The sequence below is a fragment of the Lucilia sericata genome, unplaced genomic scaffold, assembly GCF_015586225.1.
Source record: "Lucilia sericata isolate MDLA Ls3-8-SP2 unplaced genomic scaffold, ASM1558622v1 Contig001040F_arrow, whole genome shotgun sequence".
NCBI classification, from domain to species: Eukaryota; Metazoa; Arthropoda; class Insecta; order Diptera; family Calliphoridae; genus Lucilia; species Lucilia sericata.
In genome coordinates, this window is record NW_023995020.1 from 60,989 (window position 1) to 80,007 (window position 19,019).

At 33.3% G+C, this 19,019-nt stretch overlaps 1 protein-coding gene across 3 annotated transcripts in view; it reads right to left on the minus strand.

The window, feature by feature from the left end:
- The window catches only part of LOC119609691 (circadian locomoter output cycles protein kaput), a 48,176-nt gene that overhangs the window by 15,875 nt on the left and 13,282 nt on the right, over nucleotides 1–19,019 (minus strand). For all 3 annotated transcript variants that reach the window (XM_037964565.1, XM_037964566.1, XM_037964564.1), the window contains exon 2: nucleotides 2,972–3,314. In XM_037964565.1, the coding sequence (XP_037820493.1) occupies nucleotides 2,972–3,009 (38 nt within the window). In that variant the 5' untranslated portion in view covers nucleotides 3,010–3,314. The remainder of the gene's footprint in view (nucleotides 1–2,971; nucleotides 3,315–19,019) is intronic.

A 19,019-nucleotide genomic window follows, 5' to 3' on the forward strand; every position in this document is an offset into this window, starting at 1 on the left:
CCATGGTACTGACTATAGACCAGTCTATAGTCTTGACTATGAACCAGTCTATATTTTTTACTATAGATCAGTCAGTAGACTTCACAAAAGATCAGTCTATAGCCTTGACTATAGATCAGTCTATAGTCTTTACTATAGACCAGTTAATAGTCTTGACTATAGACCCGTCTATAGTCAAGACCATTCTATAGTATTCACTAATTCTCACTAAACAATAAAAAAATAGCACAAAAGCAACTCCTTTTATATTTCATTAATAAAAATATGAAATTAAATAGAAAACAAATCTATATCATTTAATATATCCCAGCCGTTTATACATAAATCGTATTGCCTCAAGTTACAAAAATCTAATTTGTAAATGATACGTTTAAAAATAAAATAAACCAAATACATGTCTAAATCATGTAAGATTTATTATATCATAGAAAGAATCAATAACAATTTTAATTATAGTGTCAAAGAATTAATAAATGTAATGCAATACAATTGTCGTGGATTAATATTTAACCACCATTTTTTGTGGTAAACGGTTAGACTTTGTCTCGAAATTAATATAATGGAAAATATATGAAATTCTTTAAAATTCATTTACACAGAACTATGCAGCGGCAAAACATCATTGTCCCTTAGATTATTGTTGAACGATGGTTTTACGATTTTCACATTAATTAAATTTATGCTGAATTGTGTTAATCTTTGTCAATATTGTTTATCAGATTGATTGCTTCCATAATCTGATTGACTTTTTAAGTTGAAACGTGTAATATATGGGCAATATTGTGTCAAGTGATCCGAATTTTCCGTCAACCATAAGGTTCTGATCCCAGATAAAATATTATGGTGAAGGGGAGGGATGTCGAAGGGCTTTACGTGAGTACCCGGCGTGTAGCCCTATCTCAAGTTGGTCTTTTTCAACCATTAGGTGAGCTTTGTGACGACTCAACACCGCCCCCTCAATCTTCAATGAAGAAATCAGGTGGCAATTTTTGTATATCGATAAAGCCGGTCCATGTACAAGCACTTTGCTCGAGTATTTGAGCTATCTAATCTCTGACCATTGCTGCCCCGTTGCTTAACTTCCGAGATGTAAAACATCACTTCCGTTTACAACCACGCAGATGGGAGGGCCTCTGTTGATTCGGCAAAAGCACCTAGAGACGTAACCGGTAGACCGAAGTACGAATCCATCAAATAAGCCGAGACTTTGTTCTTGGTCACAGTGACACACTGTGGGAATTCTGATATAAACAAAGTTTACTCTGAACATATCTGGACAAGGAAGGAAATTCAATGGTGTCATTTGCATATGATACCTTTCATCCATCACCATACAACCAACCCAGCACACTTCTCATTTATCCGACACATTCATAAGAGAAAAACATATGACACATTTATTCTAGATAAACGGGTGGGTGAGGCCCGCATACCCCACATTCATCCCGTACCATATACAATTAACAACAACTCATTTACAACGCTTAGGCCCACAGTCACTCCACTGTGGGGTATCTGTTGTTTACATCAGTAAACAACAGATACCCCAACAACATCAGTAAACACTCTTCCCGCGAATTTGGGTTTAAACCACAGCCACTACGTGGATCCGGAAGTAACCTCAAACAACTGACCAGCCAGGACATAGTCCTGCGGGCAACTGGCCACCCGTAGTTCCAGATTATGTGGTTCTCTGGTTAGACTTCTTTCCAATTTATGCAAGGACTAAGCCAGGCACTAAATTGTAAACACCAATTTATAGTCCCGGCCGACTAAAAGTATTGGTAGCACCTATATACCCCCGGATTGCAATACACCAAGATGGGATCTGTCATCAAGGAATACCCTTAAAAGTCTGTTATTTCAAGGATAGCTCTAACTGGGAGACAACTCGATCCTGGAGATTGTAATAAATATGGCGCCAATAGAGATAAACATATATTACGGACATCCAGAAGGTAATTATGGCGATATCAGGTGAAATTGTTAAATCAAAGACTGTACTGGACTTTAAGAGAGAAGAGAACTTTAACCGAGTACTTTTCCAGAGGAAAAGGCGAATGGACTTGCTGTAATATAGTGAACCTGACTGTAACCATATTCGTGTAGAAGTTCAAATCGATTATGATATCAAAAGTAATGAGTTTTTTACGATTAATTCATGTTCAGAAGAGGTTTTTATTTGATAGCTGTGGCCGATGCAGAAAAACTTGCGCTCAAAATTTTTCGTGTTGAATTTTTTTCCGATATCATTATTAAGTAATGATTGTCATTATTATTAATTGATTTACGTTTAAGTGATTTTTGAGCCAATCCGGAAAAAGTTTCGCTGAATAATTCGTGTATGTACACAACATATTAATATTAAAATTTATCCCGATATGGTTACTTGTTAATGAATTAACTTTGTTCATGTAATGGATTTTCTGTATGGGCTTTATATGGGAGCCATGATCAATTATGGATCGATCCACTAATAATGCCGATATTCTAGAGGGAGTTATTAACAATAAATTGTGAATCAAGTATGAAAAAAGGCATAATATTTGTATGCGTTGTTTCGGAATTTTCTCATATTTTCATAATTTATGGGCCGATGTAAATTTTAAATAGCGTTCTTTAAGAAAGACAGGATATTATCTTCATTGTCTGGGGTCTTCTGAAAACTTATTGAAACATACGTTCGGACATGGCTAAATGGAGTCCGCTATTTATAAGGACTCGGATTTTTTGATTTTTTGAAATTTTAAAAAAAATTGGCTAAATCTAAAATACATATATTTAAAATTTTATATCATTCATTTTACATCATTATCTCTTGTACCAGAAACTATATTAGTTACCAACTACGAATGACATATAAGATATGGATTATTTAACACTTTTAGTTAGAAATTGTGTAAGATATTCCTATAGTTATTTTGCATTGAATAATAGTTTTTATTGTAAAAGAAAAAATCCACCCACTTACCTTTTAGTGTCATCTCTATCGTCATTTTCATCCTCCATTTTATCAAAAATATTTGTTTTATTAAAATCCAATATGCAGCAGAAATCCAATTACCAGCTGTTGTGTTAAGTATTTTATTTGGATTATGATTTAATTTTATTTGTTACAAAACACTTAATTTCACTTTTTTTTAAATTATTTCATGTATTTTTTAATTAAATTTTTTATATAAATTTTTTCCTTTTTAGGTTATGTTGACTTTAAAAAATGTTTCCAAATCACAAATGCCAAACATCATGATTTTATTTTTCTTAAATTTTTAGTTAGTAATTCTTAACAATTGTTGATTTTTTTAAAATAATAACTGAAATGTTATGAAACACATTTTAATATATTGATATTTTTAGCACAATATTTAAATTTATAATTTTTATTTTAAAAATTTTATTGATTTTTTTCTTAGTTTTTTATATATTTTTTTCCGTTTCAAATAAAATTTTAACAAACGCGTCTGTATGCAACAAGTGTAAAAAGGATTCTAATAAAGAATTCTATAATTTCAATATGATTCATCTAGTTGTCATTACCACACACACACACAGAAATATTAATATTGTTATTTTTTTCTTTATTTTCATGCGTGTGTAAAAAGTATTGCATACTTGTCAGGTATACAATAGTAGATATTTATCTATGTATTCGTTTTTGCCAACTTGTGTGTGTAAGTTTCCGTTTCCTTTTATCCTATCATGCCACGTTTGTGCAAATTATGCATTATTTCCATCTACTGCGCACACTCACCTCCCATCTGCTCCTACAATAACAAATTACCCGAAACAATGACCCCATAGGAAATCTTTCAATCAGGATTGGTTGTTATGGTTTTCTAGCACTGCACTGCACTATTCACATTCACAACCACATAAAATAATACTTTCACCTACACACACACTCATCTCTCCTTGTTGCTCCTGCTCTGTTGTCCAAATGTATTGTTGTTTTATGTTCATATGTATATCACTGGAATGCAATTTCATCCCTTAAACTGGATTTTGCCTGTATTTTTCCATTTGATTCTTTTTCTATGAAATATCTAAAGGTTTCGTATTTGTACAGTATGTGGGTGAGTGTGTGTGTGTGTATGTTTGTTCGTTATTGCGTAAATACCAATTACAATGTCATAATACACTCATACATTTACAACGAGTATCCTTTTGTTGTATGTAGTTGTTTTATTTGCATTTATATGAAAGTATGTGTATGTAGTTTTTTTTCTACTTATACGCCCATTGTTCGACTGCAGTATTGTCTATTTTTGTTGTGTAAAAAAAAGGAAAATATATATGTAACATTGTATGGCTACAATAATTATTTGTTAAAAAATTTCTTCATCCAGCTGGTGTCCTGGCCATTTATGCTTGTACAATAAACTTTTTTTCTACAGTGGGTTATACAAGTAAATAACATAAATGGCTTTGAATTTTTATAGCAATTTATATCAGATAAATTTCTGATATAAATTGCTTGATTGATCAATTGAATTGATTGAATTAAATCCTTCTTAATTTGGGAAATTTTGCAAAATCAACGGGATCGAAAAGAATCAACTAGAACTTCAAATACATTTGATTGATCTCGTTAGATGAAACCTAGAATATCGCCTTAGTTATGCCCAGCTACATCTTCCAGTGCAATTTTTTACCTAGCCATTTCAGTTTCAGACTCTATACTCTAGAACAGTTGCATAAAATATGTTATACTTGTTTTAGTTCATATTTGTCTTCACACAACCTGCAAAAATACTGCGTGTTTTCAACCCTTTTACCCCTAATGGCTCCAATTGCACAATGACCAGTAATTACATCTACTATAGTTCTTATACTCTTCCTGAACAATTCTAAGTACTCTATTTAGTGCCTTAGAAACTCTGCAACCCTTCCGGTTGATCCAGAATCACTTGTTGGAGTCTTTGAATTTTTCGGAGATTAGTCTTTAGTAATAACAGATAAAAGGTTTTACAGAATTATCACTATTATTAAGGTTCCGATCCGAAACAAGTCTGGCAATTGTATTTGCGATCTCGTTACTCTGTATACATATCACAGTGTCCCTGACTAATACTTTCAGGACCCTTTTGCATCTTTAATCAAGCTAGAATGCAATATTTTAAAACTTTAGGAGCTGCTGTCAACATAAATTCTTACTTCCGATGTCCTAGTAACTTGTGTATTTGTATTATAGGCGGCTTTTCAGATTGTAAGATCTATAAGACTATTTTATGTTGCTATCAACCTATCTCTATCTTGGATCTATCAGTAAAGACTGTAGACCCCTCAAACACTTTTCAATCAACTACTAAATATGTATCTCCGTAGTCCAGGGTTGTAACCTACATCATACAATATTCTAGCGTGGCATTCCCGCCTCTAGGTGATTCAAATAGTCTAAATACGTTCCTAGCCGCCACACTCTCAAGATATTTCTCAATGAGGAGCAGATTTAGAAGAATATCCTGTAACTTTGGCCCTTGTTAATATAATCCTATAGCTGCTTTTCCTCATCACTACCCGCCACACTTTAGTCGCGTGTAATAGGTATTGAGATCCATTTTAGCCTTTCCTGTATATCCTTCTTCCAAGTCAATTGCACTCGAGGAAAGTCCCTAGTTATTTGCCTCCTTCCGACAAATTCAGTCTAACGCCGTTAGACAGAAGTAGCTAAACTGTAGCTTCATATTTCCTAGTGAAGAGAACTAGTTCTGTTCTTGATGGATTCACACCAAACCCATTTTCAATTGCCCAGCTTCCTGCATGACTTCCATTCAACAGTAATTTTACATGCCAACGAATTTTTAACCGGGAGTTCTGTGAAGATTTTCTAAAGTATTGAGTTGTAGACTGAGATATATCCAAGAACGAAGAATATATATAAGAGAGGCAAAGACTCTGTTTTAAAGTTGTCATACATATATGTATTTTGATATCAGATGATAGATAAATATAAACAAAGATGTCCTCACCCTGTTAAATGATTTCTTCTAATTTTAGGACATGATATCTCGAAAAACTAATGTGATGAATATCTGTTGTATGATAATTGAGAAGGAGTGGGAGTGATTATTTTTCCGAGACTAAATTTCCTCCAGCAAAACGGATATCATAAAAAATTCCCATCACCGTTTGCGATTATGCCTCAGTGCATATGAATCTCTAAGTTCAAAAGTCAATTCCGGTAAAATATGTCTAGGGATTTCTTCAGGCTAGAACTACCGGTCATAATCGAACTGTTACAACAATAACAATATTTTTAGAAAGCTTTAAGATATCGGGGAACGATATGTACCCAGAATTTATGTATATCAGACCGACTCACAAAAAATGGTGCTTAACAAAATATGTAATAATATAAAAGAGGGGTTACAGAATGTCTATCTGACCCTTGCAATACAGTTCAAGGAAACGGAACTAGAACTTAACTAGAACTAGAACTGAACTAGAACTGAACTAGAACTGAACTAGAACTGAACTAGAACTGAACTGAACTAGAACTGAACTAGAACTGAACTAGAACTTAACCAGAACTTAAATAGAACTGAACTAGAACTGAACTAGAACTGAACTAGAACTGAACTAGAACTGAACTAGAACTGAACTAGAACTGAACTAGAACTGAACTAAAACTGAACTAGAACTCAACTAGAACTCAACTAGAACTGAACTAGAACTGAACTAGAACTGAACTAGAACTGTACTAGAACTGAACTAGAACTGAACTAATGGGGCAGTGGACATCAATGATCTTATCGAGTAACGCAAACATGAAAAGGTCAAATATAATGTACGATGTTAATATGATGGTACATATTCTGAAGAATGAGTGGTATCGAACTAAATACATACTTGTATTGTTTTATAAAATTGTTTCATAATTAAAAAATAATTCCACGGCTTTATACTGTAACGATATGTAAAATCAAGCCAATTAATATTTTTATAAATAGACCTTTAACAATATTTTATCGACATTTTCCAATCAGATTTGTATTATTTTTAATTAAAACTAATTAAAAGTTTCAATAACTGTAATTGTCATCATCTATAGATTTTGATTGGTAACAAATACAGATTAAACACATACATTTACAATCAAATGGTCTTCAATATTTAAATTTAAATTCATACACATACATACACACAATGTGATAATAGCATTATACATAAATATGTTTGTATTTTTGAAATTAAAATGAAAAACATTTCCAGTCAATCGGATTAAACATACACCAAACCACACCATCACTGGACTCAACCGGCAACTATTTTCAGCAGTTGGACAAAAAATAAATGCATACGAAAGTGTAGGAATGATGTCATGTCATCACACATACGATTTATTTATTCCTGTGAAAATGTTCTCATATTTTTCTGAAAGGTGGTCTTTTAATCCTTTGGACAAGTGAAGCATTTAATAAGCTGTTTGATTCCCAAAAGATTGGTTGGTATGTACGGGTATGTACGGGTATCTGTTGCATCTGTGAGAAATTATATCTGTCTGTCGGTGTAATTAGTATGAGATCAAAGAAAATGTATTTTAATAACCTGTATGTATATGATGTTGGGAAAAAGTATTTAACGGATGGACAACCTACTACCGTGTTTGAGGTTTTTACTTGAAGTGTTGCTTGGTTAACCGTTAAATACTTAAACGAAGTTATAAATGTGAAATGGCAATGAAAAATGTCAAATATTTAAAATATATATACAAATATTTAAATGCATATTTATTTGTTTAACTGGTTGCTATTAAATTTTATTTATATTTTAAATGCAATAAAGAAAGTATAGTCGGTCGAAATCGACTTTATGATACCCTTCACCGATATAAAAATATTATGGGATGTTAAACCAAAATTTTAATTTATTGGATCATATCTAATATTATATGCCAGAGTAAAGTTTATTTTCATTTCTCTTACTTCAACAAAAAGAATAAGATGTCAATGTACTTAAAGTGAGTACATGCCCAAGGGTGTTCATGTTCCCTGGACTTAAACAGAGACGGCGAATGACCTCAAAAGTGTAGATGTCTTGAAGAAGCAATATGCGCAAGTAGTCCAATAAAAGAGTGATAGATCATGAGTAAAAAGCAATGAATAACACGAAAAGGAGGAGGCTATTACTTAGTTGATGCAATAAAGAGGAATTCCCTTAAAAATAGGATATACGTTGAAAATGTTCAAGGATTTAGAATATATATTCTTATTTAGGTCCACGACAAATATTTCTATAGGTCACTAGGCCACTATCGGGCCAGTTTTGCGCTCCTTTTGTTGGCAAAATCAAAAACTTTGTATTCATTGAATGGATTATCGTCCGATTTTCCGAAACTCAGTTTCCAAGCAGTGTTTGTGAGAGATGTTATATCCGAAATTATATCACTCCCTAGATATTTGGATTTGATTTTGGCGAAAGCCTGACTATGGCAAATAAGGTGCTCCAAATTTCACTGTCCTCTCTACTCTACATTCGTCTGAATCCGCACCTGCAATTTTGTATATTTGTGCCCGTAATTCTGTGTGACAACTCAGAATACGTACTATTATACTAACCTCAGACTTGATAATTTTGAGTAGACTTCTCGACCTGCTCTCGTTAGGATCACCCCATAGTAGCTTTGTGGTTCTAAGCACCGTTTCATTATTCCAACAGAAACGGTTTCTCTCAAATGATTTTGCGTTCTTTCCTTTAAAGCTATTACATTTGTTCTTTCGTTGCCGTCTACTCCCGAGTGGGCTGGTACCCTTATGATGTAAACATTACCTCTGGGAGAGTATTCGGTTTGAGCTTCTGTACAATCTGATATGGTCTTAGATAAAACTTTATCATCTGCCCTAATTGCCATCTGTCTGTCGGTAAATATGTTAAGACCTATGGGCGCCATATTTATTCAAATCCAATTTATACATTCCCTTATTGCTGGAAGCTAGTGTTGTGATTTGATTTGTGGATTTTTTCTGTTTCTGGGCTTTCAATGTAGAAACTCAGGCCCACTTGGTCTCCCAATTTAAAGCCATCCGTGTAGCAACGGATTCCTACGGCTATTTGCTGTAATGTTCTGCTTGACCAAGACATTTTATCTGGGATCAGTGTTTCAAAGTTTCCGACATATTATGTGTCTGGTATGCGATTGGGCACGTCCGATGTTTATGTATAGCCTTCCAATGTGTCCAGTAACCTATAATCGCTTTTGGAGAGTTCGCTTAAAGTTATGAGCCGTTCGATTGTTAATGCTGCCTATGTATGTATGTTTCAATGGTCTAATTACGGTTTTATAACGCCAATGTGTCATAGTAGGACTTAGAACCCAATTCAAGCCTACAGTTTGGTATTGATGTGGCTTATTGATCCTATCCTCTATGTAGTATCTTTATCTTAATTTCCGGTCAAGGATAACACCTCAGTACTTAACTCTGTCTGTCATCGGTATCTTCTAGGCCTGGAAACTGTTTATTTAGAAATTTGTGTCTTTCTTGTGAAAAGAGAGATTTCCGTTTTCGCCGGGTTAACATTAAGGCCTCTCGGTTGAGCCCAGCTAATAAAAAAATAAATAATTAAATCAATATACTAATCTTTTTCGAAGGTGTAAACGAAAACTACTGATCTGCACCTTTGAAAATGAAGTCCTCATAACAAGTAACTCGTTTTAAAACTTTACATCACACAAGTTTTAAAGAAGTCCTAGTAGTTAATAACTAACAGCTATGTAAATTTAACTTCTTCTTAAACATTTTATTTTATTTCCTTAGCAATTTCTTTAAAAAAGTTTATTTATTGTGCCAAACACAAATACTTTTAGCAGACGTCAAAGTAACAATAAAATCTTGTTTTAAAATCATTTACAAATGTGTAAGAAGGAAATAATTGTTTTTAAGAAAAAGTAACATTTCATTTGATTTCGAAAGTGTAGTAAGGAAACCATTTAAATGTGATGCAATTAAAATCATATTTTCTTTGACACTTTTAAGGTGTTGGGTAAAGGAATTGATAAAATAAAATTAATGCAGAAATGTGAGTTACAATTTGAATTTGCAATGAAAATAATTTCAACTAAGTTATATTTTAAAGACACACACAATTGTCAAAAATCTTGCTTGGATTTACTATAATCTTTCTTGGATCATAGCTATAGTTACTGATCAAACTGAAGCAGCTTTAGAAACATCAAGCTGAACATTTATTAGATTTAAGTTGGCCAGTCAAATTCCTGGCAATACCATTGCGGTCTCTCTTGCCTCTCACTAGCAAGAGAGCATACCGATCTTTTCATTGGCATGCCGCTCTCAACCTGCAAACGCTCTATACTTGAAAAGCTGTATGAGCTTGCGCAACGCAGATGGTCAACTTAGGCCACCTGTAAATAGGCGAGGATCATGTGGCCATCATTCAACCAGCAACGATCGCTACCCCTTCTTCATGTTCCGAGAGTTAATCAACGGAACTTAACGGCAGTGGTGACTGGCCACCGGCCCTTTGAGCTCCATGTAAGAAGACTAAACTTACCCAGTAATGACTTCTGCAGGAGCTGCCAGGATGAAGACAGTATCTCCCTCTACCTCTGTCATTGTCCTGCCCTAGCAGATCACAGACTGAATCTACTAGGTAGCAACTTCTTGCATGACTTGAAGGATCTATCGGAAGTTGATATCCGAAAGATAGACTCCTATATTCGTGCGACAAACTGGTTTTGTTTAGGAACCCACAGTACTTAAGTCGATGTGTAATAATAAGCTGACCGTTTCTCTCATTTCAGATATCACCCAAGTGTGTCCCCAGTGAAGACATCGCGAGAACGACCTGCTAACCTATCCAGTCGTTTTCGCAGAGAACATAAGTTTTTCAAAAAACAGAACGTATTAAAACTGTGATGGATACTAGATCAGAAAAATATCTTAGCAAACAAAATTTCGGACGCTCTACCAAGATCCGGAGCAAACACTACGTGTGTTAATGTTTATTCTGCTCTTGATTTCGTTTGCAGAGATAAAAGGGATAAATTTAAAATCGAATCGGTTACACTCTTGAACAATTCGTCACGGTGGATCCATCAATAACTCTTGCAGATGTCTATATAAAAGAAACGGATCAAACTAGCATGTGGCCAATCGATATGAGATATGGTTCTGGATAGTGTATAACTCTAAGGTCTCACTATGGATTAGCTATATGAACTTGTAAATTCACTGTGTGGTGCTATGGAAATGTTCTTAAACAAGTCCAAAATTACTTCATGCCATTTCAATAGACCACTTAGAGACATTTTAAAACTAATTTATGGAACCTACAACAACCAATAAGAATCTAATCAAAATCAATAAGCATTGAAAAACTATAGAAAAAAAATTAAATAAAAAACAATGTACAAGATCCAAAGAAAATACTGGTTTAAAACAATCAATAAAGATTTAAATTGAGTCAAGTTTAAAACAGCAACAACAACAAAAAGTGCAACAAACAACCAGAAATATAAGAATATAGAAAAACAACAAGAAAAAAAATAAACAATACATATTCAAATAAACAGACATCCATGTGTAAGTTTAAGGTCAAATACTGAAACTAGACAAATAGGAAAAACATGTGCAAATAAATAAAAAAAATAAAATAAATAAAAACAAACCAACCAACAAGTATAAAGATACAAAAAGAACTCATTATTATCATTATTATTACAACTGAAATAATTTTTACTCTCGTATTTCAAATGAAGAGTACTGCAAACTACAAAACCCAAAGTAATACTCAAACTAGTGTTTAAACAAGTAGAAAAACCTATTCGAGTAATGGCAACAGAAAAAAAGCTACAAATAAGCGGTAACTACTCATTATTTCTCATAAACATTTCTCTAACACACACGACTACTTATTGAACATTATTTTTTTTTGTTCGGCGCTAAAACGATTGCATTCATTATCAGCAAAAAATCAACAACAACAACAACAACCACTTGCAATTACCTACATACTTACATACATTTAATTGCAAATTACTAATTCTCTTACACACACACATTCTCTCAAACACACGCTCACACACTGTTACATCAGACACTAATACCAATCTATTCGATACAAAATCTTGCGATGTTGTAATAAAATACTTTAAATGCACAATACAACGAGCAGAGCATTAGAATTGAACATAGAAAAGAAAATTAAATAATATTTGAAAGCTTTAGTTTAATAACGTAATAGTGCAAAACCAGACAAAAAAAAAATACAGAATTTTACAAACAATTCTTGTGTACACTGCGAGAAAAAAAGTTGAGGTCGGTCAGTAGTTAATTTAATAATGAAGAAGGTTTTTAAAACTACCTACATCATTCGGAAAATAATTTATATTGTTATGTATATGCAAAACATACACATGTTGAATTTTAGACCGATATCGTTATTATTACGATATCGGGGTTTTGATGTCCTTTTGTGACCAATAAAGGGGAAATCTGAACAAAATTTTACAGAAAGACTTATCGATACACAAAACATACTCATGTCGGATTTTATCCGGATTTCCATAAATGTAAATGTAATATGTGGGATTAAGTGACTTTTGGAAGTGGACCGTATATGAACAATTATGGACTGATACGGAAAAAAATTTTCACAAAGTATACTCATGCCAAATTTTATAGCAATGTCTATTTTTGTCAATGTAATACTGAAGTGTATCAAATATGGGAGTTATGACTAATTATGGATCAATTTGGAAAAAATTTGGCAGAGTAGTTTAAATATACACACAACATATTTCTATTGAAATATGTTTCGATATCTTTATTTCTAAATAAGATTGTGCATTTTCGGAACTATGAGAGCTATGATCAATTATGGTCCAATCAGTAAAAATTATCCGCAAAATGATTGACATAAACACATATATCTATATATGTATTTTATCCCAATATCTTTATATCTTAATGAGAAATTAAGTAATTTTCGAAAGTGGACCATATATGGGAAGTATGACCAGTTATGGACCAATACCGGAAAATATTATCGGAATTTTATCCCGATATTTGTATTTAATAATGAAATATGTGCGTTAACGTGGTTATCGGAGGATTACTTTATATTGGCCAATTAAGAACCAATCCAAAAATATTTGGGAGAGCGATATATGTATATATACACAAAGTACATTTAAGCAATTTTCAGAAGTAGACCTTATATGGGAGCTATGACCAATTATGAATCTATTCAAAATATATTTTGCCGAGTAATATATATGTACACAAAACGCATCTGTGCCGAGCTATTACCAATTATGGACCGATATTCAAAAATTCCGTAATTTAGAGTTTATTACGTGAAAGATAATTATATTTTTTTATAAGGGGCATATAAAATCCAAAATAATATAAAAAATTATTAAATTAAAAAAATCCTAATGCGAAACCATTTTTGAATTAATTTTGTATATAAGCTAAATATTACAACAATTTTGACGAATATGTAGTTGGACAAAAAGCAAAAAAAATGCTTCCCATATCCACATTCTGCAATAGGACCCTTGGAAGGAAAAGTTCTATTATATTTAAAATGATTTCATGAAGTCCTGAATAAAGCAGATATGTATGTGACAAAGATTGTGAGCTTTTAACATTAGGAGGCGTCAAGTCAAGAACGACTTAATCTCGTTAGTCGAAGTCCATAGGTCGAAAGCGATCGAAAACTCAATACAATAAAAAAAAATTATTAGAAATTTCGATCGAATGCCAGAATTTAGCCCCAGAACAGTTATGTGAACCCGAGCAAAAGAGTACCTCTTTCTTAAATCCTAAATTCACTATTCCTAATATTAACTTTCAATAGTGTCATAAAGTCGATTAAGACTATGCAACTTTGTGGTGTGTGTGGTGGACATTATGACATGTCGTCTACAAGGAAGACACATTAAGACCAAAGAGTTGGCAATGCCAAATACCAAAAACTGCACTTTCCCAAAGATTCTGCAATGACAGTAAGTCCTTGAAACTATCGACCAGTTTGACAAAATGCTTAAACAGTGCCACGATGTAATTCGCTCTTAAAAATACATCCGATGAGTTGGTGAAATTTAACCCAATACAAACTATCACTTTCTGACTCAATTAAGCTATGTCCGTCCGTCTGTGTATCCATGTAAACATTGTAAACAAGTTAAATTGATGAAATTTCTCACATACGCCTCTTTTGGCCTAAAGATGAAGTCAATTAGTTGATATCGGTTCATTATTTCACCAAGCGCTTTCGAGCTCATAATTATGTTAAATATTTTAGAATCTCTACAAAAATCGGCAAGGCCTAGTTTTATATACATATGTCTAAATGATATTGCTCATTTTCGTAATGATCGGCCCCCATCAAATTTATAAGTAAGCTTCTGGGGTAGAGTATGATATGGTCCCTATTACCGTCTTAATATTCTTAATTGTTTAGCTATTGACTAGCTAGACAAGTCTATGGACTAGTCTGCGACTAGGCTATTGCCATGTTTATTGACTATTCTAGTTACTGGTCTTAAGGGCTATTCGATTGTGTAGACTATGTACATACTTGTAAACTTTGGCTATGTACTAGCCTAATGACTATTCTTTGGACTAGTCGGCGGAATATTCTTTTAACTAGTCTATGATCTTAGCTATAGAAAATTTTACTTTCCCTTCAATCAGTCGACAATCATAACTATCACTGGAAATCTGAAAAGGTTTCCATATTTATCGTTATATTTTTTTACCGTGTAATATTATTACAAAATATACAATAATAATTTATTTATAAGTATAAAAAAGTGAGTCCAATAAATATGTACGTTCTAACTTGGTAACGCGGACTAGAGAATTTATTTTATATGAATTTCATTATCAAGCTTTTATTAAATATTATTATTAGTTTTTATAGTTGTTCGTTTTTTAAGTACTATTTACTATTAAAGTATTTATAATTGTGTGTAGCTAAATTTTATTTGAATCATGTGTATTTTTATTTAATTTTTCTCATGTTAATGATCTTGCAAATACTCGGATGTAAACTAAAGTTACTAATTGTTTAATGCAATAGTCTAGAGAATATACACATGTAGAATTAATGTTAACCCAGTGAGCATTTTTGTAATTTGATGGAGTTTTCTTTTTATAATCAATTTTCTTTCCATAAAAAATTAACCATTAATTTTAAATTTATAAAAGATTGATCAGTTTTAGAACTGTTTTCGAAATTTTATTGATATACTAGCTATACCCAGTGTGCTTCGCTACCCTCATCGTAATGAAATAAAATAAATATCATTATTGTAAATGTATATATATCTGCAATATCAAAAATTCTCCTTTTAGAGAACTCTTTAAGTTTGATTTTATGATTCTAGTCTCAATATTACAGAAAATTAAAAAAAACAGTTGAAGAACGAAAAAGTACCAGACAGTGCCTTTTTATATATTTTCATTAAATCAGGATGACGCATGTTTAATTTTCAACCAGAAACCAAAAAAATCGCATACATATTTTTATACAATCTGGAAGCTGCATGTCCAATTTTATGTTTTTAGGTTCAATATTATAGAAAATTCGAAAAGTATTAGTAAAAGAACAAAGAAGTACCAGAGTATCCTTTTTCAATTTTCGTTCAATTGGGATACTGCGTGTTTAATTTTATGTTTATGTATTCAATATTTTAGAAAGCTCTAAAAGTATCAGTGAAGTACGAAAAAGTACCAAAAGACCTATTTTATTTAATTTCATGTTCCTAAGTTCAATATTATAGAAAATTCAAAAAGTACCAATTAAAGAACGAAAAAGTACCAGAAAATATTCCAGTTTAAATTTCATTCACTCAAGTCCCTGATTGCTTAGTTTTATGTCTACCAAAGGGCCCACTTTTATAGATTCTAACTCCGGGCTCCACATACTTAATTTCATGTTTCTAGGATCAATATTATAAAAAACACAAAAAGTACCTTTTGAAGAACGAAAAAGTACCAAAAAGTGCCCTTTTATAGGTTCTCACTTAATCCAGGCTCTACATACTTAATTTCATGTTCCTAGGTTCAATATTATAGAAAATTCAAAAAGTACATTTTGATGAACGAAAAAGTACCAAAAAGTCCCCTTTTATAGATTCTCATTTACTCCGTGCTCTACATGCTTAATTTCATGTTTCTAGGTTAAATTTTATAGAAAACTCAAAAAGTACCAGTCGAAGGACGAAAAAGTACCAAAAAGTCCCCTTTTATAGATTCTCATTTACTCCGGGCTCTACATGCTTAATTTTACGTTTCTAGGTTCCATATTATACAAAAATCCAAAAAGTACCTTTTGAAGAACGAAAAAGTACCAAAAAGTCCCCTTTTATAGGTTCTCACTTAATCCAGGCTCTACATACTTAATTTCATGTTTCTAGGTTAAATTTTATAGAAAACTCAAAAAGTACCTTTTGTAGAACGAAAAAGTACCAAAAAGTCCCCTTTTATAGATTCTCATTTACTCCGGGCTCTACATGCTTAATTTCACTTTTCTAGGTTAAATTTTATAGAAAACTCAAAAAGTACCAGTCGAAGTAGGAAAAAGTACCAAAAAGTCCCCTTTTATTGATTCTCATTTACTCCGGGCTCTACATGCTTAATTTCATGCTTCTAGGTTTAATTTTAAAGAAAACTCAAAAAAATACCTGTGTAGAACGAAAAAGTACCGAAAAGTCCCTTTATTATTAATTTCATGTTTCGATTTCAATATCAAAGAAAACTCAAAAAGTACCAGATGGAGAATGAAAAAGTACCGGAAAATATCACTTGGCACCGGGGTTCCAAATAACACCTCATTAGCATATTTAGGTTAGGTTAGGTTAGGTTGATAGGAGGATGTATACTACATCAAATCCGAAGAAATACACCTAGGCCACTATCGGGCCTGTTGTGCGCTCCAATTCAAGAAAAAAAAAAAAAAAAAAAAAAAAAAAAAAAATTGTTTACTGAATGTTCAGAAACTCAGTTTCCTGGACGTAATTCCTAAGAATCTTCCAATCGGTGTTGGTTAAGAATGTTATTTCCGGAATAACATCACTTCCAAGATACTTGGATCTAACTTCGACGAATGCCTGACAATGGCAAAGAAAGTGCTCCAGAGTTTCACTGTCCTCTCCACATGCTCTACATTCGTCTGAATTCGCACGTCCAATTTTGTATAGATGTGCTCGTAATCCTGTGTGTCCACTGAGAATACGTACCATCATACTAACCTCAGACTTGCTCATTTTGAGAAGATTTCTCGTCTTGCTCTCATCAGGGTCACCCCATAGAATCTTTGTGGTTCTACCCACCGTTTCATTATTCCAAGAGGCCTTATGGGATTCTCTCATCCATATTTTTAATTCAGCTTTTGTTGCGTCGAATGGTTTTGCGTTTGTCAGGTTAACTACATCGAGCTCCCTTCCCTTTAAAGCTATTGCATTCGCCCTTTCGTTGCCGATTACTCCCGAGTGGCCTGGTACCCATATGATGTGAACCTTACCTCTGGGAGAGTATTCAGTTAAAGCTTTCTTACAATTCAATACGGTCTTAGATTTAATTCTATCACCTGATATCGCACAAATTGCCTTCTGGCTGTCGGTAAATATATTAAGCCCTGTGGGCGCCATATTTATTCTAATCCAATTTACACATTCCGTTATTGCTCGTACTTCTGCCTGGAAGCTTGTGTTATGATTAGGTAAACGGTGGTATATTTCTGTTTCTGGGTCTTCAATATAGAACCCCAGACCCACTTTGTCCCCTAATTTAGAGCCATCCGTGTAGCAACGGATTCCTACTGGTATTTGCTCTAATGTTCCGCTTGACCAAGACATTCTATCTGGGATTAGCGTTTCAAAGTTTCCGACATATTCAGTGTCTGGTATGCGATCAGGCACGTCCGATGAATGTGTATAACCTTCCAATGTGTCCAGTATACATTGATGACGTGTCCTATAACCGTTTCTGGCCAGTTCGCCTAAAGTAAAGAGCCGTTCGGCTGTAAGCGCCGCCTCATATCTTATATATGTTTCAATGGGTGGAATATCTAGCAACGTTTCCAGAGCCTTGGTTGAAGTAGTACACATGGCACCACTTATACCCAAGCAGCATGTACGCTGAACTCCCTGTAGTAATTTGATATTACACTTTTTGTCCAAAGCAGTCCACCAGATTATTGAAGCATAAGCTAGAATTGGTCTAATTACACTTTTATAAAGCCAATTTGTCATAGTAGGACTAAGACCCCATTTCATGCCTATGGTTCTCCTACATATCGCCCAGCACCGATGTGCCTTGTTGATCCTATCCTCTATGTGGTGTCTCCATTTTAATTTCCGGTCAAGTATTACACCTAAGTACTTAACTTTGTCTGTCACCGGTATCTTCTTGCCCAAGAAGCAAGGTTCAGTATATGTAGAAATTTTTGTCTTTCTTGTGAAAAGACAGATTTCCGTCTTCGCCGGGTTAACATTGAGGCCTCTCGGTTGAGCCCAGCTCAAGGCCGTATTCAGAGCCTCCTCAGCTCTTCTACACAAGTAATTTGGATCCTTTCCTTTTAGTGTTTCTAAATCTAAAAATTTTATCTAATTTGGATCATTGTGTTTGAATAAAATCAAATTTCCCCTTTTTAACCCTTTTGGTACTTTTTTTCTACCCATTAACGAAATAAAAATTCTATTCCAAAATGTTGCAACATCGTAGTGGGAGCCCGTTATTATTTTTTCGTCAAGTTATGAAGGAGTCAAAAATATTGTTTGAATGTTCACTGGATTAAAAGATACATGGGGTGCAAAAAAAGTACCAAAATACAGTTTTTACCCGTTTATTCCATAAAGGGGCAGAATATGAAAAAAGTACCAGACACCTGTCCGCTTATTTTTTAAATGAATGACGATACGCCTTAAACTATTTTTGTATCTTTTCTAGTTTAGGAGATATGAGGTTACCGAATTTACCCGTTTTTACCCTTTTTTACCCCCTAAACATTCGAATTTCCCGTCTTAGTGGATCTATTTGGTGGGAGAC